Genomic DNA, 26,417 nt, shown 5'->3' on the forward strand with positions numbered 1-26,417 from the left:
CCGCACATCCCCGTATATATCCCTTCGCGCCCACCACAGCGTGGAGCCTTGTCTCTAGGCTTCTTATTCACTATTATAACCTCTTTTACAGTAATAGGAAGGTCTAGGCATTCCTCGTGAGTTTCAGATAACTCCCATCCAAATATATTCCCATTTCCAATTCCGATAGTCGAGATATAAATCAAGAATTTAATACATGTGAGAAATTCTTCTCTGATTTTACTCTTATCACGAACTACTTCTCCGCTTCTACTTCGAATTTCACTAATCTAATACTTTTTTTTGAGAATATAATTATATCATCTCGATAACTGTCTCAGGAAACTACCTCCAGTTATTTGTAATCTGTCATCACTTGACTGAATGTCGGAGTTTATTCATAATATGCTAGTGTCAATTTTCCCATATACCTCTCCTCGAGATTTTGGATCAACACTTTTTTTTTTTTTTTTCTTCAATTGATTATTTGTATTTCATTTAATATTTGTTGGATGTTTAGTATTCTAACTACGCACAGAAAAGGCTTCTACTCCTCCCAAGTGTAACTCTTTTGGAAAGACAGTCCCTACTGTTCACCCAAATCTCCCTGCCCCTTTTTGATCCTAAACTGGGTATTCCCATCTCAGACATTTATGGCTTACATGTCCAATAGATGCAGGTCTCGCCTTTGGCACTGAAACCTATCTCTAGAATGGGGCCCCCTAACCCCCGTCCTAACTTCTCCAATTGTCGCTGTGCTCCGGCCATGATTTAAAAGGTGGACAGGTTTCCCGGAAACAGCCAAGCACGTTTCACCACCCCAGTTCCTGAAATCGCATATCTCACTGGGCTAACTATTACCGTAAATGCCATTCACTTCTATGGGAGTTCCGGAAACAGCGTAGTTCAGTGAGCTCAGCTGTTTCCGTACTGCTTTCCACCTCGTAACTCAGTGGTTGGAGCCCAGCGACAGAGAGAGAACGTAGGATGGGGAGTCAGGGGGCCCCGTTCTAAAGATGTTTGGGTCCCAGAGGTGGGACCCCCCCCCCCCAATCTATTGTACATTTTTATCATATCCTGTGAAAATGCCAAAAATGTCATAGTTGGGAATAACCCTTTAACTGTTTTTTTTTTTTTAGCTGTTTCCCTACTGCTGGCCACCTTGTAACTCAGTGGCTGGTGCCCAGTGACAGCAGGAGAACGAAGGCTGAGGTCAGGGGGCCCCGTTCTAAAGATAGGTGTGTGTCCCAAAGATGTGACGCGTATCTATTGTACATTTTGGGCATATCCTTTGGATATCCCATAAATGTCCGACATGGGAAACCCCTTTAACTGTATTTATTTTTTAACTGATAAATTAGATTTGTATTAATTTATCATTGTTTAAGAAAGTGTATACATGTTTCCTAACTGCATATTAAACCCGAAATCCTTCATTATTTCATGATTTGATGCAAATATGGGCCTTAACATTTTTATATTCTTAATCTGTGTCCCTCTTAGACCACCTGAAGCCGAGATTATGTTTCTATAAACTGCCAGTCACTCGGTTACACATGGTGGCTAGCAGCTTAATGGTTACGCCGATAGTGTTAGATCAGACGGGCTGCCCAGCACCTTTTCAAGGGGTTGTATCCTTTAGGCAACTTGTTAGTAGGCACCCATGACAATAAACTGATCAGTGTCCCCCTGCTGGGACCCTCAGCGATCAACTGTAATCTGTGGGGACACCAAGCAGTAAGTGTTCAGTTTCCCTGCAGCGCCACCACAGGAGAAATTAAGCATTACCCAGTGCTCATTTAAATCAATGGGTCATCCGTATAATGCAGTACAGGACAGGTCCTTCACAGCAAGAGACGCTCATTGCAGCTGCTTTTCATTGAACAGAGGACCCCAGGGTATACGAAAATAGGTTTTCTAAACTAAATAACCCCTTTAAGTGCACGATACAAAGTACTGACATCCCATCTCCCCCAATATTTTTGGGTAGGTCTCCTGTAAAATTTTTTGGCTTTTAATATTTTAGTATTTAACCATGTACAATGCTCTTGGGGCACATTAAGGTGACAACTTGTTCCTCTTAGAAGATAATGTATGAAATTAAAATGGTTATTGGTCAATACCAAGTGATCAGTTTGTGGTAGACAGCGAGCAACTAGTAATGCCAGAAAGAAAAAGGAACTTTACTTTAGCCTTCTAATGTGTTTTTTTTTATATGGGGGATATTCTCCGAAAGGCACTTTTTTTAGATTTGCTGCATGTCGTTTCTGGAGTGTAGGGGAGGCGCATAGGATGAAGGATCCATAATGAGTGAAATCCTGTCTGTATCTGCTGATACACGTTAGATCAGCACATCCCTCCAAAAACAGGGTCTGCAAAAAAATAAAATAATGAATTTTAGTGTGCAAAATTTACTGTAGGTGTCACTGTTGCTTCAGTCAATGGGAAATCTGGCCGGACTGATCAGTACCTGGCAACATTGGTAACTTAGAATCCCCTCTGTCTGTATTTTTGTAAAATGATATCGGGCCAGTATGAGCCTGTTCTGTTTAAAATAGACGAAAGAAAAATCTTTAAAATCACCTTCTTAAATGAGGTTGTTATTCTGCCAATGACCGCTAGAGGGCGCTAAATGTCCCCTTTTGTTGCAGTATTGACTGTATTACTTAAGCGCACTGTAAAGTTTACACTGGGCAATTATCCTATCCGGCAAAATATCATTCATATAACGCTCGTTCCCCATAAGGCTCCTTTGCAAACAGGCCAGTGATCAGCAGATGAACGAGCAAATCTGCTGATCGTATAGTTTTAAAAAAGTTAAATATTATCGTTGTCGGCAGGGAGACGCGCTGCCAACATGATAATAATGTATGGGGACGAGCGATCGGAGTAACGAGCGATCGTCCCCATCCATAGCTCCGTGTGACAGGAGCAAACTAACACCTATCAATGATGTCTTATTGATTGGCGCTCGTTGCACTGGCCAAAATTTTGGCCGGTGTAATAGGCCCTTAAGAGTATGTTCACATCGTTTTTTGCCAAGCAGAAAAAAAAAATCTGCCTCCAAATCCCTTCAAGATTTTTGAGGCAGATTTTGAAATGCAAAAACAACATTAAAAAAACGCTCCACACGAACGGCACATTATTTATTTTTTTCTGCTTCCCATTGATTTCAATGGAGACTTAGAGACGGAAACCGATCTATAATCCGCCTGGGGGGGGGGGGGAAAACAACGCCTCTACCCCCATTGAAGTAAATAGTGGGAGATTTGGGGTGTTTTTTGGTGCTGATTTAGATGTGGTTTCCATGTCAAAATTCGCACCAAAGCATGCTGTGTGAACTGGGCCAAATATCTCTCCGGTCTGATATCTAGTGATTATTGGATGGGGTCTGGAGATCCCTCATCAAAGATTATTGACACGTTTCTATGACATGTCAGAAGTTTTCTTTAAAATTACAGCCCTTTTAAGGGTCTGTGCGGCGCCTCTTACTTCTGACATCGGGCGTGGAGAGACGCTGCTCCACGCCGGGCAGGACACTTACTATAGTTACTATAATCTAACATCGGGCAGGTATCGTGCAGCCAGGAGTCCTAATCTACACAACACCTTTAAAGGGCTATGATTTTAGAGAAAACCTCTGACGTGTCATAGTGACATATTAATATAATATTAATTTGTTGGTAGGGGTTGGGATCTGGAGACCCCTCAACGATCACTAGAACAAAGAGGCAGAAACACTGTACTCCTTCAGCACTGGTCCGCATTTTTTGGGCTCTATTTAGAGAGTGGTGTATGGGCTCCTAAAAAAGCTTATCCCCTGGAAACGGCAAACCATGCCTCTCGTAGGAGAGGTGGAAAAGGCCGATCAGAGCTGATGGGGCACAACGCTCTGCCAGGCGCTCCTTTGTTCTAGCTTTCAGAGGTGGTCTAAGTGTTTGGACCACCACTGATCAAAACCTCGGATGTGTCTATGGGAAGTGTTGCTGCTCAGGGGATTCCTTAACCCATTAAAGATGCAGCCATTTTTTTCATCTCCTTATTCCGAAAGCTATAACTTTGCGTGAAGAGTTGTATTGTATTTTTAATGGCACCATTTTGGGGTACACAAAGTATTAAATAATCTTTATTAAAAATATTTTTGGGGGAATGGAAAAAAAAAATTACAATTCCGCAATCGTTTTTTAAGATTTCGTTTTTTTCAGCGTTTACTGCATTATAAATAATATGTGGGTAGTTACGATCACTGCGACACTAATTTTTTTTTTTTTAGGTTTTAATAGTTTTGCACAACAAACACGTTCTTTTATAAAATAATTTCGTTTCGAGCCATAACTTACTTTGTTTTTGTCTCGTAGCTTTATGAGAGCTTGTTTCTTTTTTTTTTTTTTTGCTGACTTGTAGTTTTCATTGGTACCATTTTAGGATACATATCATACTTTTTTTTTCCTGTTTTTGGGAGGTGGGATGAACACGCTATTCTATAATTAGTTTTTTTTTAGGTGTTTCCGTACTATTATAAAGCAGTGCAGGAAGGGGTAACCCAAAAACAGGCATCCTTCTGATCATTACCATTGTGTAAATAATAAATTCCTAAACAGGGCTCCTGGCTAAAATCACTTAGGAGACTCGGCAGCATAGTTTACACTAGACTGGGGACCGATAGGCGGCGGCAGCAGCGTTTACACTAGACTGGACAGGCAGCAGCAGCTTTTACACTAGACTGTGGACAGGCGGCAGCAGCAGCAGCAGCTTTTACACTAGACCGGACAGGCGGCAGCAGCAGCTTTTACACTAGACTGTGGACAGGCGGCGGCAGCAGCAGCGTTTACACTAGACTGGACAGGCGGCAGCAGCAGCAGCTTTTACACTAGACTGGACAGGCGGCAGCAGCAGCGTTTACACTAGACTGTGGATTGACAGGCGGCGGCAGCAGCGTTTACACTAGACTGGACAGGCAGCAGCAGCGTTTACACTAGACTGTGGACAGGCAGCAGCAGCGTTTACACTAGACTGGACAGGCGGCAGCAGCAGCGTTTACACTAGACTGGACAGGCGGCAGCAGCAGCGTTTACACTAGACTGTGGACAGGCAGCAGCAGCATTCACACTAGACTGTGGACAGGCGGCAGCAGCGTTTACACTAGACTGTGGACAGGCGGCGGCAGCAGCAGCGTTTACACTAGACTGTGGACAGGCGGCGGCAGCAGCAGCGTTTACACTAGACTGGACAATCAGCAGCAGCAGCGTTTACACTAGACCGTGGACAGGCGGCGGCAGCAGCGTTTACACTAGACTGTGGACAGGCAGCAGCAGCATCTTTTCACTAGACTGTGGACAGGCGGCAGCAGCATTCACACTAGACTGTTGACAGACGGCAGCAGCATTTAAACTAGACTGTGGACAGGCGGCGGAAGCAACAGCGTTTACACTAGACTGCGGACAGGCGGCAGCGTTTATACTAGACTGTGGACAGGCGGCGGCAGCAACAGCGTTTACACTAGACTGGACAGGCGGCAGCAGCAGCGTTTACAGCGTTTTTTAAGATTTCGTTTTTTTCAGCGTTTACTGCATTATAAATAATATGTGGGTAGTTACGATCACTGCGACACTCATTTTTATTTTTTTTAGGTTTTAATAGTTTTGCACAACAAACACGTTCTTTTATAAAATAATTTCGTTTCGAGCCATAACTTACTTTGTTTTTGTCTCGTAGCTTTATGAGAGCTTGTTTTTTTTTTTTTTTTGCTGACTTGTAGTTTTCATTGGTACCATTTTAGGATACATATCATACTTTTTTATTCCTGTTTTTGGGAGGTGGGATGAACACGCTATTCTATAATTAGTTTTTTTTAGGTTTTTCCGTACTATTATAATGCAGTGCAGGAAGGGGTAACCCAAAAACAGGCATCCTTCTGATCATTACCATTGTGTAAATAATAAATTCCTAAACAGGGCTCCTGGCTAAAATCACTTAGGAGACTAGGCAGCATAGTTTACACTAGACTGGGGACCGATAGGCGGCGGCAGCAGCAGCTTATACACTAGACTGTGGATTGACAGGCGGCGGCAGCAGCGTTTACACTAGACTGGACAGGCAGCAGCAACTTTTACACTAGACTGTGGACAGGCGGCAGCAGCAGCAGCAGCTTTTACACTAGACTGGACAGGCGGCAGCAGCAGCTTTTACACTAGACTGGACAGGCGGCAGCAGCAGCTTTTACACTAGACTGTGGACGGGCGGCGGCAGCAGCAGCGTTTACACTAGACTGGACAGGCGGCAGCAGCAGCAGCTTTTACACTAGACTGGACAGGCGGCAGCAGCAGCGTTTACACTAGACTGGATTGACAGGCGGCGGCAGCAGCGTTTACACTAGACTGGACAGGCAGCAGCAGCGTTTACACTAGACTGTGGACAGGCGGCAGCAGCGTTCACACTAGACTGGACAGGCGGCAGCAGCAGCGTTTACACTAGACTGTGGACAGGCAGCAGCAGCATTCACACTAGACTGTGGACAGGCGGCAGCAGCATTTACACTAGACTGTGGACAGGCGGCGGCAGCAGCAGCGTTTACACTAGACTGGACAATCAGCAGCAGCAGCGTTTACACTAGACCGTGGACAGGCGGCGGCAGCAGCGTTTACACTAGACTGTGGACAGGCAGCAGCAGCATCTTTTCACTAGACTGTGGACAGGCGGCAGCAGCATTCACACTAGACTGTTGACAGACGGCAGCAGCGTTTAAACTAGACTGTGGACAGGCGGCGGCAGCAACAGCGTTTACACTAGACTGCGGACAGGCGGCAGCGTTTACACTAGACTGTGGACAGGCGGCGGCAGCAACAGCGTTTACACTAGACTGGACAGGCGGCAGCAGCAGCGTTTACACTAGACTGGATAGGCGGCAGCAGCATTCACACTAGACTGTTGACAGGCGGCAGCAGCAGCGTTTACGCTGGACTGTGGACAGGCAGCAGCAGCTTTTACACTAGACTGTGGACAGGCAGCGGCAGCAACAGCGTTTACAATAGGCTGGACAGGCGGCAGCAGCAGCGTTTACACTAGACTGTGGACAGGCGGCGGCAGCAGCAGCGTTTACACTAGACTGTGGACATGCGGCAGCAGCAGCACCCTTTACACTAGACTGTGGACAGGCGGCAGCAGCAGCAGCAGCCTTTACACTAAACTGTGGACAGGCGGCGGCAGCAGCGTTTACACTAGACTGTGGACAGGTGGCGGCAGCAGCAGCGTTTACACTAGACTGTGGACAGGCGGCAGCAGCATTCACACTAGACTGTTGACAGGTGGCAGCAGCTTTCACGTTGGACTGTGGACAGGCGGCGGCAGCATTCACACTAGACTGTGGACAGGCGGCGGCAGCAGCAGCAGCGTTTACACTAGACTGGACAGGTAGCAGCAGTGTTTACACTAGACTGCGGACAGGCGGCAGCAGCAGCAGCAGTGTTTACACTAGACTGTGGACAGGCGGCAGCAGCAGCGTTTACACTAGACCGCGGACAGGCGGCGGCAGCAGCAGCGTTTACACTAGACTGTGGACAGGCGGCAGCAGCAGCGTTTACACTAGACTGTGGACAGGCAGCAGCAGCGTTTACGCTGGACTGTGGACAGGCAGCAGCAGCATTTACACTAGACTGTGGACAGGCGGCAGCAGCAGCGTTTACGCTGGACTGTGGACAGGCGGCAGCAGCAGCGTTTACACTAGACTGGACAGGCAGCAGCAGCGTTTACACTAGACTGTGGACAGATTTACTGACTGAAGCATTTACATAAAATAATATGCTCTACTGTCTGCACCACCACTAGGGGGAGGTTACTGTATACTGATATGCATTGAACTCAATAATAACACGGTATGAGTAAGCTCCCATCTAATTCTAGTATTTTTAGGTTACAAATCTAAATGCAGCAGTGCTCTAAGGTCTAAAACTTTAGGAGCTAAACGATATTCTTTGGTCGCACTTGTGGCTATCTAAAGCCATAATAAATCCACCTGGATTAGAAGATCTAGGCAGTGGAAGTGCGTAATGTTTTGTTTCTTTATACTACTCAAACAGTTCTCAAATTCTCCCTGTATTTATTTTATTCATTTTTATTTTATTTTTTTACTTTATGTTTTTTGTGGTTTTTTTTTAATGTTTTTATTAGCTTTTAAGTAATTGAATATGAAAATAATGGCCTACATCTCTTCTTCAATTTGCAGGTTCTTAAAATAATCACGGTAATTGCACTGTAGAAATGATAGCTAGTTTAAACGACACTACTACCTCTTGGCTTAATTATAAAGCTATTATGGTATCATTAAATATTCTTTTTTTTTTTATGCACCTCAAAGTTACTGATGATTATTACTAAAATGTCTAATGCTGTATTTATTGCACTTATCTTTGGCAGGAAATGTTTCAGAAGTGCCACCCTGTCCACTTCTTGAACTCCCGGGCACTAGGAGTTAAAGACAAATCCAGCAATGTGCCAAAGTAAGTCTGGAGACAGTGAACCAAGGTCAAGTCCGTACATCATGAAGCCGTGTTGTGAGGCTCTGTGTTGGGGGAGAGGAAAATAAATTCTTGGCCAAGTGAGATATACAAGCCTGGTGCAGGTCTCACGTTATAATGATCTCTCAGTTATGAGATGAAGAATTCTGTGACCCCCTTTATTGTAGGGATTGTGGGGGCCAGGAATTCTGTTTTCTCCTATGACTTGTCAAAAGATGGAAAAATGTGCACATACCCTTTTAAAGGGTATGTGCACTCTTTAAAGGGTATATGTGTATTCTTTTAAAGGGTACGTATTCCTTTGCAGCAATTGATTTTATTCCCCCTATTCATCTAAATAAAATGAAGCAGCAAATATTGTACTGTCTTATGTATATAGCTACTAGGCAAATCTATGCGTCTCCATGGTTACAGACAACCGCTGTGTAATCTGATCCTGCAGTCATACTCCTTCCCATCTATCCCCGTCTTCTTGCGAAAGTATATTCGATAGCAAAAAAAGAAGAGGACAGATGGCAGTGAGTATGACTGCAGGATTAGACTTCAGAGGGTTTGTTTGTAGTCTGTAACCATGGAGACAGATCATTCTGCATAGTAGCTGTATACATAAATCAGTTGGATACTTTATTCCTGCCAAGACTCCTTGTGCCTTTCTTGGCTCATTATTAAGTGTCAGTCTTACCTTGAGGCTTGGTACTTGATTAACGGGCGATAAACTGGTTGCTAGGGACATGCAAGCCGGCTGATAAAACTAGTTGTTAGGCAGTATACGTCTAGCAACCATTATGTCAAGTGGCAGTGAGAAGACTCAACTAGGCAATAACTATGTGGATATAAATCGAATCCTTGTATAATTACAACTTCTGCAACTTTCTTATCAACGTTTCTATTCCTCATCGCTTGGCGGCCAACGGTTATCATTTTTTAAACTTTATTATTTCTACAATATAAAAAGATATTTTATGTATTTTTTTTTTTCTTTCGTGCATTTTATTTATACTCTCCTGAATCCCCTCTGTTAATTGAGCTGCCATATCAGACTTATTTATAGGGAAAACCGCTCAGCTATTGTGACGTTTGTGGTAGTTACATTGATCTGGGGCTAGTAAGACCAAGCAGCTCTTGCTTACTGACATCAATGTTTATCATGTTGATCTGTAGTATACGGAGTGCACATCTGGTTTATTTTTGCATTGCTGAATATTACAATACACCATGTCAGAAAATGTGTTTTCCATGGGTTTATTTATCGTTGTGTCCTCCATAGAACGTTTTCCATCGAGCCTCTTCCTGTCGAAGTTTGCAGTCTCTTCTCCCAGAACTGCACACAGGACAAGTATCTGCTACAGATGTTGCGATTTACAGACAATGTCAGCACGTGGGTGGCAGCTGAGATTGTTACATGTCACACATCCAAGGTTAGTTTACATGTTTTCAAATATTTGTATCTTTTATACTAATAATTGCATCACAGCTACATTCTCACCGAACGCCCTCATTTTTTTGATGTGTGATGTCCTTCGTACTGTGTTCTGTTTATGAGTTTGTTTCCTTACATGCACAAGTACATTACATAGTAGGTCGCTCCCTATCTCTAGCACTTTTCTGTTCTCACTCACTCTTGTGCACTCACCCTTTATCATGCCCATGTGCTCTCTCTCTGTACCGCGCTCTCTCTCCCTCTTGCGCTCTTTCTCCCTCTTGCGCTCTTTCTCCCTCTTGCGCTCTTTCTCCCTCTTGCGCTCTTTCTCCCTCTGGACCGCTCTTTCTCCCTCTGGACCGCTCTTTCTCCCTCTGGACCGCTCTTTCTCCCTCTGGACCGCTCTTTCTCCCTCTGGACGGCTCTTTCTCCCTCTGGACGGCTCTTTCTCCCTCTGGACGGCTCTTTCTCCCTCTGGACGGCTCTTTCTCCCTCTGGACGGCTCTTTCTCCCTCTGGACGGCTCTTTCTCCCTCTGGACGGCTCTTTCTCCCTCTGGACGGCTCTTTCTCCCTCTGGACGGCTCTTTCTCCCTCTGGACGGCTCTTTCTCCCTCTGGACGGCTCTTTCTCCCTCTGGACGGCTCTTTCTCCCTCTGGACGGCTCTTTCTCCCTCTGGACGGCTCTTTCTCCCTCTGGACGGCTCTTTCTCCCTCTGGACGGCTCTTTCTCCCTCTGGACGGCTCTTTCTCCCTCTGGACGGCTCTTTCTCCCTCTGGACGGCTCTTTCTCCCTCTGGACGGCTCTTTCTCCCTCTGGACGGCTCTTTCTCCCTCTGGACGGCTCTTTCTCCCTCTGGACGGCTCTTTCTCCCTCTGGACGGCTCTTTCTCCCTCTGGACCGCTCTGGCTCGCGCTCTTGCACTGTATGCTGACAAAGCCTAATCTGCTGCTGGACCATCTAGTGTGCGTATATTCTACATTACCTGTCTGATTACGTAGCAAATAAGAGACTATATGGCTATATGTGTGAAATAAAACAGAGCCTGGATAAACGGTATGAAATAGAAAATCTGAGCGTTACATAATTTAGTATTTAGCAATATATCGTCCTATGTGGCCGCATTCTTTGTTTTACTGGCTTGCTATATATTTAGTCTTTCTGCTTCTTAGTTACAGTCGAGCACCCTGACAAAATTTCTTCTTGTCGCCAAATTATGCTACGAACAACGAGACTTTGCAACCGCTGTTCAAATACTCGGGGGACTTGAAATCCTTGTAGTGCGGCAACTCCCGGTGAGATTTGTGTTGTTTGTTTTTCCTGCTAACAAATGGGTTTCATTTCGATTTATTTCACAGTAATAAAATGCATAATGTATAAGGCTGGTTTTTCTTGTTTGTTTTTTATTAAGGCTTGGAAAAATTTACCTACAAAAGTGTCAGAAATTCTGGAGGAACTCAAAGCTGTGGAGGTAATAATATTGTTGTCACAATGAAGGAGATTTATCAACAGTGTGTATGGAGTAAATAGTTCCAAATGTTTTAAAATCAACACTTTAGACACCTTTCCTGTAAGATTTTCATATTTTCCTATGAAAAAAGTAGAATTCACACACGAGTCATAAGATTAAACTACTCCTTATTAACATAACCCCGCTCCTGTCAATTAGCTGTTCTCACCAGACGAAGGACCCCGAATGTAGTAGTACATGCTTCCCGTTCAAGCTGATTATGGTCACATGGAGTTTGCCAGAGCAGAAGATGTGCTTTGCAATGACTCTGGCTCCTAAGGGAAGGTCCTGAGCAGTGGACTATGATGACCTTAGGACCTAGTCAAAAGATTTGTCCAGATGGGACAACCCCATTATATTACAATGGCTAGCAGGATGTGGAATTCTGTGTTTTCTCCCAAAAGGCTTTGGGCCCTTTTACACCGGCCAATTATCGGGCAAATGACCGTTCACAGATTGCCCGTTCCCGGTCGTTGCCCTGTGTAAACAGGGCAACAATTAGCCGATGAATGAGCGTTTGCTCGTTCATCTGCTGATTGCATTGTTTTAAATGCCTTAAATATTATCGTTGTCGGCAGCTCATCTCCCCGTGTGAACAGTGAGATCTTCTCCCGACGTGATAGAAATGTTTGGGGTCGAGTGATCGTAGTAACGATCACTCGTCCCCATACATAGCTCCTTGTGAAAGGCGCAAACGAGCGCAGATCAAAGAGCTGTCTCGTTGATTGGCGCTTCTTTACACGGCCCACGTCAGGCCGTGTAAAAGTTTTTTAGTTAAAGAGCGAGATTTATCAAAACTGGAGCAGAGGAAAATTGGATCAATCAGGTTGTTGTACTTCATCTTCCAAAGGGCTGCTGAAAAATGAAAGGCGGAATCTGATTGGTTGCTTGGTCAACTACTCTGCTTTTGCATTGCACTAGTTTTGATAAATCTCCCCCATAGACTAGTCTGGATCTAATTGGTGGACTGCTGGTCTTTGAATCTTGAGAAGTAACATAATGGGCTGCGTGTCTTTTGTGTTTTTCTGCTCATTCCATTTTTGCTCTATTGTCCTGTTGGATTCTATTTTAGTTTGATAATAATAATAATGATTGCAGAGCTCCTCGGTATCCCCGGCCTATCATCCTCTAGCATTTATCCTCCATGACCATCACTTCCAATGTAATTGCTTGTTCAATGTTCCTGCAAAACTTTCTTTCATGTAAAATTAAAGCCTTCAAAATACAAGTTCCATAGAAATTTAGAATTTCAGCATTTTGTTTAATTGCTTGTTCTATCTGTATCATGACAATGTTCGACATCGCCTCTGCTAGCTTTTTAATCTGTCAATGTCCCCTGCTCAGTGACACCTTTTACGTGGCATCATTAATCAGGGGCTGTGTTTCTGAACTTGCTTCTCACCAGGTGTTTCTAAAGAGTGACAGCTTGTGTCTGATGAAAGGAGACCGATTCAGAACATTACCCACAATTCCTTCTGCCTACCTCTTAGCAATGCACGTTCAGCAGCTCGAGACTGGCGGTTTTACTATGGCAAATGGCGCATTTAAGTGGAATAAGTTAAGGTGAGTGCTCCAAGGTTTCTAATGAGATTTTTACTGAACTAGGAATAAAACTTATGACGGTCAAAGACAGATTGTCCCGTTTTAGGCAGCCAATATTGCTCAAAAAACAACATGCCACCAAACTTTAAAGGGACAACATCCTGGTTTATTTATTGTTTGTCATGTCTATTCATGTAAAAGTAAGTTCAAAAATGTTTCAGTTGCTGACCTCTAGTGGCCAAACTGACTACACTCCAGATTGGTTAAATACAAATATCTTTCTTTACAGCCTACAGTAAAACTGCACACTATTACCTTATTATCACTAGTAAAAGGTGGGCAAATGACAGAATGATTTATTTTTTTGTTCTCTTGAGCCAAAGATAAGCAGTTTTCACGATGACCGCCTCAAAAGGAAAGAGATCCCAGATAATCTTTGCTCAGCTGTCCGTACTGTTATTTCCCATGTCCATTTGTAGGTGCCATGAAGTGTTCTGTAAAGCATATCCTTACATGCTGTGCAGAGAGGGTGAAGTTATAGTTTAGTTTGAGGACTGCTTCCAAAAAGTAAACACTACACGATACAAAGTGAATTAAAATCTATTAAATAAAAGGAAAAATTCAAATCCTCTACTTATGTATGCAGTAAGTTCCCCTTAGAATTTTTTAAAGGCCCGTTCTTATAACGCTCGTTGCCGATAATTGCTCTGTGTAAACAGGGCAGCGATCAGCACATGATCGAGCAAACGCTCAATCATCTGCTGATCGTATCGTTTTAAAAATGAAAAATATTATGGTTGTTGGCAGCGCATCTCCCTGGACCTTAACTCTAGGGGATTTGGAACGCTAACCCTTAGGCCCCATGCACAGGACCGTCGTTCTTTATCTGCAATTACGAATATGAAATTACGGATCAATATGCAGATCCATTCATTTCTATTGGTCACGGACACCTTTCCATATATTTACGTATGTGTGTCCGTGCCGTAGAAATTATCCGCAAAATATAAAACATGTCCTATTGTCTGTCATTTCGGCACAGATTCCCCATAGAAGTCTATGGGCGCTTTCGCAAATTCTGCCGTAATTGTGGAAGCATTGCTTTGCTTCACCAGGGGACTCGCCAAGATTCCTACCTGGTTTTTTTTGCGGATCCATGAATACTGATGCACTGCGGACTATAATTACGGATATCGTCCCGTATTTGAGGATGACTACGAATCCGTGTTTGCGGGCAGTAAAAACCCTTATGGTCGCGTGCACGAGGCCTAAGGGTGTGTTCACACCAGAGTTAGGTTCTGTTAATGGGTTCCGTCAGACCTCTCCGTCGGAGGAGCCCATCAACGGAAACCACAGTCGACTGCGCTATTGTTTCCGCCCAAAAAAAAAACTGAAACCTTACGGAAACAAACAGAAACCATTAGCAACGGAAGCGTTACCCTTGAAATCAATGGTAATGCTAACGGGAAGCTATGGTTTCCATTTGCCCTTCCGTTGATGGGTTCCCCTGACGGAACACATCAACAGAACATAACGCTGATGTGAACGGGCCCTTATAAAGATCTATTCTAAAATTAATCAGCACAAAAGTATAAATCTATTTAGATTTAAAACAAAAAATATCAAAATGGGGGATTTTTGTTTTAATATTTTGTTGGTTAAACTGCTTTGGTGGTTATGAGAGAGTTACTGGAAAGTGAAGTAAATGTTCAAATTTGTAAAAATGTTTCTTGTATATTGTCAACGTTCCTTCTTACCACTGCTTTCTGCCATAAATAAGTGTCTCGGGAATAAAGAAGTATCTTTGTCTCTTGCGTCTTAGGAATATTGCAAAAGTTGTGAGCCAGGTTCACGCATTTCAAGAAATCCCATACTCCTTCACTCCAGATCCAGACTTGCAGTCGTACCTCCGCCAACGCATTTCTAATTTCAGTGATGCAGATATCTCCGTCCTGGCAGCTGACAACAATGCCAACTTCCATCATGTGAACTCCGAGAAACATTCTCGTAAGATACAGGATACACTGCGCAGGATGAAGGCAACGTTTCAGTGAAAGCCATAGACATTACTGTACCCGCACATTTTGTTTCCCTTTAAAAGAACCAAAGAGTAATCTATGAACTACCCAAGGTTCTGGGTGATGGACGGGCCGAATGGTGGCTATTTTTGCCCATTTTATTTAGATTGGCAGCAGTAGTAGTTAGGGGGGACACAAATATTCGCAAAGGGCTCATGTATTTAAATAATGTAGGCGCTCTGTTCTGTACTATAATCGGTTTAAATGCATTCCTGTTTCTGTACTGGTGACCCGGTCACTATGTCTCACACAACTATTTAAGGAGATCTGTAGTCAACATTTTTTAACATTAATTAAGTGGAGGTTTTTTTAATATCATAATCAGTGTTATTTTTGGCTTCTCCTTGAAAAATTAGGACCGGTAGATGACACGTCTCTTGAGTAAATATTCTGACTTCAAGTGATATGGATAGGATTTGGTTTAATTTGCATAACGAAGGGTAATAAGTAGTAAATTGCCCCCCATAAACCCAAAAAAACAGGATTAGAAACATTTAATTTTACGTTAATCAGATTATATATATAAAACAATTAACACATTTCAAAGGAAAAAAGAAAGCAATGTTGAAAACTAGCAGTAATCCCGCCTTTCATATTCTCATAGCGTTCATTTCAGCGATCAACTTGGAAACCTCTTACAATATTCACCTGCCCGCTCCATTCATTTCAGTATGGGGTAGAGTAGGGGGAAACTTGAATTCCTGTAGACATTTCCTTCCTTTCTGCTGAGATAAAGATTAGATGAAATAATGTGAATATCTTACTCAAACAGGGAATGAGAAGATGTCTGTGTGTCTATTACCTATCATGTTCTCTCTACAAAGTCATGTGATTACAGCAGCCTCTGCACTTTTTAGCACATAGTATCTGTAGTGTGAGAGAGGAAGAGTGTAATGTAAGTTTAGCAGGCTTGTAGATACAGTGACCGGTGACCGGGCTGCAGCTCCACTTTATCTGTAACATGACAGACAATGATAACTTCTTGTTAGTGAATTAGGAAGAAGGAGAGGTCTGCAGCACTAACCACTGAGCTTTGAAGGGAAAGGCTCCATAAAGGTACTGCACCTAAGAATCCAAAAGCACTGAAGTTTTTATTTTTCACTGGAGCTATGCTTTAACCATTTAAAAATGAATTGGACTAGTTGCCATAGTTCTTGCTTTGCACTGTTTTTATACGTAATCCCCATTGTTTGAAATTCAATTTCTTGTTACAGTCAGGGGTGTTCAGCACCTGTGGTCACTGACACTATTGATTTTTATAATGGCTCAATCTGCCTATGCAAACCTAAGACTGATCTATAGGTGTAGTTTCGGAGGGTCAGTTGGGTTTGGGGATAAACGGATCTGTCATTCCTATGACTGCTACACTTTACCGGAGGTTTAGGGCTATGGTAAACTCTAGGAGTACCAAAGGTTTGCAAGCACACTTTCATACATGATTGTGTAATGTACTGTATGTCCTAGACCTCACTGTGGGAAGATTTATGTGTATGAAATATACGTTATTGAGCTAAAACTAAAATACAAGTTATTCCATAAGTTTCTTAAAGGGGTTTTCCAACTTGGGCATTAATGGCATATCTTGTGTATATACCATAAATGCCTGACAGATGGTGCAGGTCCCAACTCTGGGATCCTCCTCTATATCGGGAACAGGGATCCCTTGATCACCGATTCAAAGCGGCCATAAGCCACCACATTTCACTATAGAAATCCGTGATCTCTCCAGTGAAGCCTATGGGAGTTGTGAAAAGTGCCGATTATAGATATATCATGAATGCCTAAGATCTTATTTTCTTTCAATATGTTGAAAGTGATACTCCACTTTAGAGCTTGCTGATGGATCATAGGGATCAGATCACTCCTGTACTTATTGAGGGCACTTCCAATTGTACCATTCTACACTAGTAGGGAATTGTTTTTTTTAGCTATTCTCTAATATTCTGTACTGAAGAAACCAAGGTACTTCCTTATCTAAAGCTGCCCATGAACTTTAGATTCTGGTCATTGATAATCTTATGTCTATGGAAGCCTTCAATGTTTCCTGTAAGGTCATCATTTGTTCCCCCTGGCGATGAGTGAGGTGTCGGGCAGCTGCTACTATTTACAGAACGTGTCATTATGTATGTAAATGGGTGAGTCGGGGGTGGTCGTCTTCTGGCAGCTGTCCTGGTGGTTCGGGCAGTCACCTGTTGGCTTGGTATGGACTTGGCCACACTCAAACATTATAGTGTGTTGTATGTCAACAATTTATATCATGGGCTCTGGGGTGCTGTACAGTAATAGCGAACTCATGCCTTCTGAGCACTTGTTGAGGAGGCTATAGACATACAGTAGGACAACTGGTGGCCAAACATCTCTGACACCACTTATCTCTTGAGGAAACCATAGGATCAAGCAGTGAGAATCCAACCTGTCGACAGGATCCACTTACAAAAAAAAATCTATGAGCAGCTTTCTTCCCTCATTGTTGGAACAATTATAAATGCAGAGTTTTGACTGTTAAATAACTTATAATTGACATAAATAAGTATTGATCGCCTGTATGTAGCTGTGGATTAACTTGAAGAGGACCTGACTCCTCTCCTGACATGTCAGTTTTAATAAATACTTGTATTCTGCAAAAATAAAGATTCTGGAGCATTTTTTTCTTAGAACTTTTGTATTGTGCTGTTCCTCTGTTATTCCTCCTGGAAATGTATGCATTAATTGACAAATGTGTGTTACTATTCCTTTTGTTAGGTGTGTAAAGGATGGTTACACTCAGTTTGTCAATTTATTTATGCATTTTCAGGAGGAGTAACAGAGGGACGGCACAGAACAGACTTCTAAGAAAATAGAACTAGTAGAAAACATCAGCTCTCCTGACATGCCTAAGTTCTCTTTAAACATTTAAAAATGTATTTGCTATAGATAAGCGTATTATAGCTGTGAATGCTCGGTATTGTTATCAGTATGTCTATGGCCAGCATTATTATCACACATGACAGCAGAGAAAGGGCCTTCAGTATATCCGGCAGACCTGCTGCATGACTTTGATTATCCTGGTCACCCTCGGATGATGTCTTGTTTGAGCCCAAGGCATAGTGCAATAGAATACGGATTTGTCTTGTGCCAATAGAAAGTCAGAGATGACTGGCGGTGCCATATGCAAATATTTTTTTTCCTGTGTAGTAGGGTATCTTCTACAATGGTATTTGGGAAGATTGTATTACTAGCGTAGTTAGCATATGATAAATTTATCAAAAAGCAGTTTATTTTTATATAAGGTGTAATGATGCACAGAAATGGGGTTTAACACTGGGCAATTATCATAGAAGGCTCGTTGCCGATAATTGCTCTGTGTAAACAGGGCAGCGATCAGCAGATGAATGAGCAAATGCTCGTTCATCTGCTGATCGTATCGTTTTAAAAAAGTAAAATATTATTGTTGTCGGCAGGGAGACGCGCTGCCGACATAACAACAATAATGTATGGGGACGAGCGATCAGAGTAACGACCGCTCGTCTCCATCCATAGCGCCTTGTGACAGCGCTGTCTCGGTGATTTGGCGCTCGCTGCACCAGCCAAAATCGACCGGTGTGATAGGGGCTTTAATCCATATGTTTACTCAACTCAGTGTGATGGAATAGAAAAGATTTCAGATACAGACAGAAATGACTGTAGTACAAAATGTAGCATCACCAATTTACCGGATTATAGGCTCGCCAAAGTACGAGATTATAGGAAGTAATTGTCTACTCCGAATAAAGCACTTTGTGTGACCTGACGAGTGTGGGGGTCGGGGAATTCACGTTGACATCCGGCTCCGATAAGTGAGTGTCACTTTAAAGCCCATTTAAAGAGGACTTGTCAGCTTTTCTGACATGTCTGTTTTAATTAATACTTGAACTAACCGTATAAAATAAAAATTCGAAAGAATCTTTCCTTAGAACTCTGCATTGTGCTGTTCCTCTGTTATTCCTCCTGGAAATGTATAAATAAATTGAGAATTGGGTGTTACCAGTTGAGGGGGGGGGGTGTCCTTACACAGACCAGCACTGATTGAACGGTGTCAGACTGGGTAGGGACATGCCACTTTAACAAGGAGAATTGTGATTTCCAGGGGGAATAACATAGGAATGGCACAGTGCAAATTTCTTAGAGATGATAGACAAACCAGCAGATATTAGATATCGCACTCTAGCATAGATTGAATATGGTGTTCTGGTGCTTACAATGTCTTATGCAAATTGCTGAAATATGTTAGATATATTTATATTTAGGTCATAAAATATAGCAAATAAAATGTTCCATGTTATTGACCAGCACTGATATTTATTGTGCAGTGTTTCCGGTCTTTGCCTGTTAACTGACTGTTAAGATCACCTATTCAATCACACTTTTAGGTTTCCTTGCCATTCATTTTAATAGAGTGATCACACATGTGTTACCATCTCTCCGTTCACGGTTGGTATTGGGGCCATCTCATTCTGAGGATTAACTGGATCCCCAGCTGCTTGACCTTACCAATCTGACTTGACTTCTTGAACAACCCCTTTTAAATGCGTCGGAATAAATAGAAATCACTGCAAAAATTATGCAAAATAGTTCTCCAGAAGAAAGAAAACGGTCTCCCTAGTGGCACCTATAGATGATTACCCCGAAGTCAATGTCTGACTATAGAACATTGAAACACGAACCAGGTTAAAGCCAAACCGGCGACACCCATCTATAAACTGCAAGACAACAACTCTGAAACCGTGTTGTCTACAGATGAGGTGTCTCTGGTTTGGCTATTAACCCGAGTTATAAAGGCTGTAGAGGGCGTCAGACATTGACTTACAGGGTAGTCCCGTATAGGTGGCATTAGAGAGACCTTGTCCTTCCTTCCAGAGGAGCCCTTTTTGCATTCTTTTTCCCAGGGAGGATTACCCTTAAGACTCTCTAGCAGCTGGAGCTCCACAAGGAGAATCCGTACCTTCTAAGGCCCCCTGCACACGGCCCTAGCCGTAATCCTGGTCTGTGATTACGGCCGGCTGCTTACAATCCTCCGCATTTGCGGGCCGTGCGCTCCCATTATAAAGTATGGAAGCACGGTCCGTAAAAAAAACAAATAAATAGCACATGTCCGTTTTTTTTTTACGGAAGCTGTCTACGGCCCAGACACGTTCCCGTAGATATACGGGAAGGTGTCTGTCAGCCATAGAAATTAATTGGCCTGTAATTGGGGATAAAATCTACGGTCGTCTGCACTGGCCTAAGAGCTGCAATGGTACGGAGAATTTTCCCCTAGATCAGGGGTAGTGGTGTTAAAGCAGTGGGGGTATTAGGGAGGTGGCAGTTGTTCAGTTCCCTAAAAAAATTAGCATAGGTTCAATTAAAGAACATGTTCCTAAATATTTTCTTTCTGGCCATACACATTACGATGCATCGCCAACAGTTGGTCAGACATTATCTTATGCTCAGATCCCTGGCACCGTGAGGGTCCAAATTTCCACTTTCCATTGACATAAATGACTAATTGGAACCACATAAATATTTTCTAGCATGTTTTTGATCCTCAGAGCTTTATGATATTTCCTCTTATGTGTGGCCTCCTTCATATTGACAGCAGTTGTTGCTCTGATGATGTTTTGAGGGCATCCATAGGTTCCTCATCCCATAGGATTACATCAAATGTTTACACGCAATTGTCTTCCATGTTGAGAGTGTGATCATGTTTTGTTTGATGATAGCAAATTTTCTTGCCTAGAGACACAGAAACAAGTCAATGTAACCAATTGCTGTACAAAGCAGGGAGAAGAATAATAGTCTCTATCACAATATGTTGCATCCTGACACCTCATATGAGGAGGTTAATAGTATTCTGCATAGGATTGCCAAGGACTGAGAACCTCTGTCCAAAGGTTTTCATGATACATTTCTTACAACTGTTCTTACAATGTCAAGGACATATGAGCTTATGGTCGTAGGAGCGCATGTTTCTGTGGTCCTATTCTTATAACATACTGTAGATTAAAATGTGTACTCCTAGTAGGAGAGAGGGAGCCCCGTAGCAAAGATTAAAATGGGCACCCATTATGATTCCTGGTTTTGACACCCAGAATAGATGGGTCTGGTGTTTGTTTCCCCCCTTCACACCCTTTCCATGACCCTTGGGGCCATTCCCCATCCCTTGCAAAGCAGAGAGGAGTCATGGGTGGTGAGGACCCGCACAATTACCAAAGGGAATGAATAACCAGGGCTGGGTCCCCTCTTTCCAAAAGCCCCATAGCAGCTTCATGGACTGCCTTTATGGTACTTCGCACTTTGCCCTGGGCATGAATCTTCGAGTTCTAACACGTGCAGCCCATATGGCCCATTGGTTTCTCTCTATATTCATAGAGATACACATATTCGTCACTCTTCAAAAAAAATGTTTGTGCCGAATGAAACTTCAGAACGGTAAAAGGCAGACTCTTATTGGCATGTAATATTCCAATTTTACCTTTTTATTGTATGCTGCAAATATAATATGCCATAAAGAAAAAGCCATGCTTATCCTGAAAAACATATGTAAAAGACGTGAAGCAAAAATAAAAGAAAAAAGTATTTTTTGTATAATTGACAAATGCTTGGTGTGACAACTGGCCTGTAGTGCATATATCTGGGTGTGACTGTGTGGAGAAGAAATCACATTCATTATCCAATGGACAATGACCAGCATGTTTCCTAATATTTTGGTACTAAAGTCAAATCGATTATTTTTTTGCTTGAGATCAGCATGAGGTAATGCGTAATTTTTTTAAATATTTTTGTCTTGCTGCAACCGAGGTTTGCAAGGTATTGGTGAGTCTTCTGTGTATGAAAGGGTTAAAAAGGATTGCTATGAGAGCTAGGCTTTGTATGTATATAGTGACTCCTGATGAAGAGGTCAGTGAAATGGGTCGGGTCAGGCACCTTCCATGATTATTATTGTTATATTATAATTTTTGTATAATTTGTAATCCATGCCCCATAAAACAGCTGTAACGTGTAGAATGCTTTATAGTCTGTGTCGCCGCCCCCTTTTTAACCCCTTGTCTGTACTTTTCTTGTATGTATGACTCTTTTTGCTCAGTATTATATGTTAAAAAGAAACAAAAATAAATCTCTTCCAATGGATTTGGTTATCGTTTAGTTTTCCTTGTGTAATGCTGATTTGTTGTGTCTGATCTGTGTATTTGTAAAATAAATGCACCTCACTTGTTTAATCGTAGGTGTTCGTGTTTGCATTTTTATGCCTCTGTGCTCTCTTGCATGTTTACAATGTTTTGATAAAATATGCTGATAGTTAGATTTGTTCAATGTCTGTTCGGTGTATAAGCTGGAAAAACTCCAGGGGCACATATCACATTTACCCAACGGATGCCAAGTGTCCTTTTGGCATCCATAGGTCCGTATATGTCGCTATACCGCTCTTTCAACTGTATAGATAGGGTAGGTGACTACACTATCCCATACGCACAGTGTGGCGGTTGTTTATTTACAATGGAAGTCAAAGGGCGGAGCGTGCCGCTATATGCCTTACATTGGGGAAGTCCACCTAACTTATTGCTCCCACGTACAGTTCAAATGCAGAGGGAAGAGACTCCTACCCCAGACCACGAAGGCTTCATGCACATGGAAAAGCCCATTGACACTCCGTTTCCTGCTGTATTTTCCGTCAATGCAGCACCCTGTTCTTCTTTCAAAGCAATATGGGTGCTGTATTTCGATTCTGCATTACACTGGTCTGTAATACGGTCGTGTGCAAGAGGCCTAACTGAAAGGACCTCTACTTTATACAAAAACGCTTTATGGTGTCAATTGGGGCAGTCGAGGGAGTCCTTCTTTAAGGATTACCCACAAAGTTAATTGGAAACCACTGACTGTCTATTTTTGTCATTGCCACAGTAGTCTCATAGGGATTTAATAGAAAATTCTCTGCAGGTTTAAGCAGAATCCTGCTCCCACAGATCTAACATTTTGGGGAGTGCCTTTTCCTGTAGATCATTGTGGTTGCTGTTCAATCTTGGTGCTTCCATCTACTCTATCATGCTTCACTTGATGCCTGCAGCAGGAGGGCAGTATCTGGGAAATCCCTACCCTATATAGAAACAGAAAAAATGGGGACCAGGAGTCTTGTGCATTTTTGGTTTCTCTCTCTATGCTTCTGCAGGTATTTGGGTGAGCCTGAAGGAGAATAAAAAATGAAGGCACCCTGCTGATCTGCATAACAAGGCAAATGTTCAGGAGTAGATGGGGGGGGTTCTAAAAATGTGAAACTTTGTCCGTTTCTGCTGGAGTCCATAGAAGAAATGGTGCTCCCCATAACAATCATGAAAATATTGATGCTTAATTTTACCACCCGGGACAAAAAAAGTCTGGTGCTAGTTCCCTGGTGAAGGGAATAAAAACAGCAAGAGCTACCCCCCCCCCCCCCCCACACCATAAGGATCCCATAGCAGCAACATGGTCTGCCTCTATGGTAACTACGCACTTGGCTGGCGTCTTCCTTAAATTTCGATTACATACATAGGATCAGTCCTGCTTAACCCCTTCCCCCTGCTTGCATTCTGGGCCCTAATGACCAAGCCATTTTTTACATTGTCACATTCGAAGAGCTATAACTTTTTTATTTTTGCGTCGACATAGCTGCATAAGGTCTTGTTTTTTGTGGGACAAGTTGTACTTTTTAATAGCACCATTTTGGGGTACATATCATTTATTTATTGACTTTTATTAACTTTTTTTGCGGGGGGGGATAGAAGAAAACCTGAAATTTTTCCACTCTTTTTTTTTGCGCCCTAAATCTACGTCGTTTACCGTGTGGTATAAATAACACTAACTTTATTCAACGGGTTGTTATGATTGAAAAGATACCAAATTTGTATAGTTTTTGTATGTTTTAGTACTTCACAGTAAAAACACTTTTTTCATATTTGAAGAGCCATAACTATTTTGTTCCGCCGATGCGGTTGTATGAGGGCTTTTGTTTTTGCGGGACGACTTGTAGTTTTTACTGGTACCATTTGAGAGTAGATGCTACTTTTTATCACATTTTTTTTAAAGTCAGGATTAACAGAAAACAGCTTTATAGTCGGGGTCGTTACGGACGCGGCGATACCAAATATGTGTAACTTTTTTGCTTTATTGTGTTTTTTTAATAGTAAAGCATTTTGTAAGGGGAAAAAGTGGGTTTTTAATTTATTTTTTTCCCATTTTTTTTTTTTATTAACTTTATTCAACTTTTTTTTTTTACTAGTCCCACTAGGGGACTTTAATATGCGATCATCCGATAGCTTTTATAATACAATGCAATACTTTTGTATTGCAGTGTATTACTGCCTGTCCGTTTAAACGGACAGGCATCTGCTAGGACATGCCAGAGGCATGACCTAGCAGGCATTTGCTACAGGCAGACCTGGGGGCCTTTATTAGGCCCCCGGCTGCCATCGGAGACACAGACACTTGGCGATCTTATCGCCGGGTGTCAGTGGGATGAGAGGGAGCTCCCTCCCTCTCTCCAAAATCACTCAGATGCGGTGCACGCTATTGAGCACCGCATCTGAAGGTTTAAACGGGTGAGATCGATACTTCTATCGATCTCACCCGGTCGAGCAGGGACGCCCCCAGCCCTCAGCTGCCTCTGGCAGGGAGATTTGACGGCTCCCTGCTCTATTAACTTTAATGCAGCGCCGTGGAATGGCGGCGCTGTAGAATAAAGCCCACTAATGACCGCCGTGAAAAGGCTTATCGGCGGTCATTAAGGGGTTAAAGTAGATCTCAGGTCTTCTATGCTACCTATCGGACCGATGTAGTATAGAGGGGGAGATGTTGTGAGTCCTTCTGCCCGAACAGAGTAATCGACCTGTCAATCACTGTGTGGGCGGGGGAAGCAGGACTCACAGGCTTTCTCTCAGTCCTGGCAGCATTTCTACAGCTTTTTACATAAAAAACGTGAATTAAAAAACAGAAAACCGTATATCCCCGATCTTCCCTTCCATCCTATGCCTTTATGATAAGAGATCGGAGTTGCTCCATATAGGGGTGTAAAGAATATTAATATATTGTTGTCCCTTTTAACTAGCAGAGGTCTGCATCTGTGAATTAGAAAGTATGTTGAGATTGCCATCAATGCAATACCTCTGCTTCTATATGCCAAACATATTGTAACATCTCTGCTGGCGGATGCCATTAGGAGGGGGCTGACTATAGTGGAACAAGTGGGTTGGGTTTTTACTTCTTCGATCCTATTGTTTCTAGATAAGAGGGGCCATAGATGTCTGGCTGTATGTCTCATCCATTGAAATCACATACATGTTGAAGTTGAACCATTTGGCCAATCACTGTCGCTATCGCTGCCATATATATCATATCTAAAAAGTTTGAGAACCCCTTTTAACCCCTTGCATTGTCACTGTTATTGACCGCTACAGTGAAGAGGAATATCCGGTTAGGTAGTCACACAAAAGAAAAAAAAAAAAAAAATCGATGCAGTATGGTTTGTGTTCTCAGAATTTGAAGAGGACCGGTCAGCTCTCCAGGCATGTCTGTTTTATTCAATACTTGCATTTTCCATAAAATAAAAATTCTTCTAATTCTGCATTGTGCCGTACCTCTATTATTCCTCCTAGAAATTTATTAATAAATTGACAACTTGGCTTTAACCCTTGTCATCAGGGTGTGTCCTTAGACAGTTTGGCACGGTCAGCGCAGATTGTACCGTATCAGACTGTGTAAGGTACGTGCCCCATCGACAGGAGGAATCCAGTTGTCAATTTATTCATATTTCCAGGAGGAATAACCGGAACAACACAGAGTTCTAAGAAAAGATGCTCCAGAATTGTTATTTTATGGGGAATGCCAGTTTTTACTAAATCCGACACGTCAGGAGAGGTGACCGGTCCTTTTTAATAGATCTCTATATGTGACAGAATATCTATGGACTGTATCCTTGGGGTGAAGCGTTCACTTTGTTTTACTTCCAGTAGATTTCCCGGCTTCTGTAAGTTCTGTTTATCTCCCTGACGTCTGCAACCTTGAAATTAATGAACGTGGCCGATAAAACATGTAGTGACTGATAGCGGGCGGCTTCTCATACATCACCCTGCATTTCTGCTCATTACTTATTGCACATGGCAGAAGTAAATGAAAACATTTTCAACATAGGATACAGAACAGGTGTAAAATGTTGTCTTTTTTTAACCCCTTCCCACCCATTTTTCGTTTTGTCATTTGTTTTTTTTTTAATTTTTAATTTTTTCTTACTTCCCTTACCAAAGCAACAACTTTTTTTGATTTTTCCATTGAAATAGTTGCATGGGGGTTGTTTTTTTTGTTCTTTTTTTTTTTATAAAAGCGCGTTCTGTTGCCGTATTCTGAGACCCATAA

General features: G+C 42.5%; 1 protein-coding gene across 2 annotated transcripts in view; it reads left to right on the forward strand.

Annotated features, from left to right (window-relative positions):
- The window catches only part of KNDC1 (kinase non-catalytic C-lobe domain containing 1), a 104,163-nt gene extending 81,903 nt beyond the window's left edge, over positions 1 to 22,260 (forward strand). For both annotated transcript variants that reach the window (XM_075843231.1, XM_075843232.1), the window contains exons 25-30: positions 8,392 to 8,474; positions 9,760 to 9,910; positions 11,084 to 11,206; positions 11,323 to 11,382; positions 12,827 to 12,984; positions 14,786 to 22,260. In XM_075843231.1, the coding sequence (XP_075699346.1) occupies positions 8,392 to 8,474; positions 9,760 to 9,910; positions 11,084 to 11,206; positions 11,323 to 11,382; positions 12,827 to 12,984; positions 14,786 to 15,017 (807 nt within the window). In that variant the 3' untranslated portion in view covers positions 15,018 to 22,260. The remainder of the gene's footprint in view (positions 1 to 8,391; positions 8,475 to 9,759; positions 9,911 to 11,083; positions 11,207 to 11,322; positions 11,383 to 12,826; positions 12,985 to 14,785) is intronic.
- The last annotated feature ends 4,157 nt before the right edge of the window (positions 22,261 to 26,417 follow it).

Source organism: Rhinoderma darwinii, chromosome 11 (assembly GCF_050947455.1).
Source record: "Rhinoderma darwinii isolate aRhiDar2 chromosome 11, aRhiDar2.hap1, whole genome shotgun sequence".
NCBI lineage: Eukaryota > Metazoa > Chordata > Amphibia > Anura > Rhinodermatidae > Rhinoderma > Rhinoderma darwinii.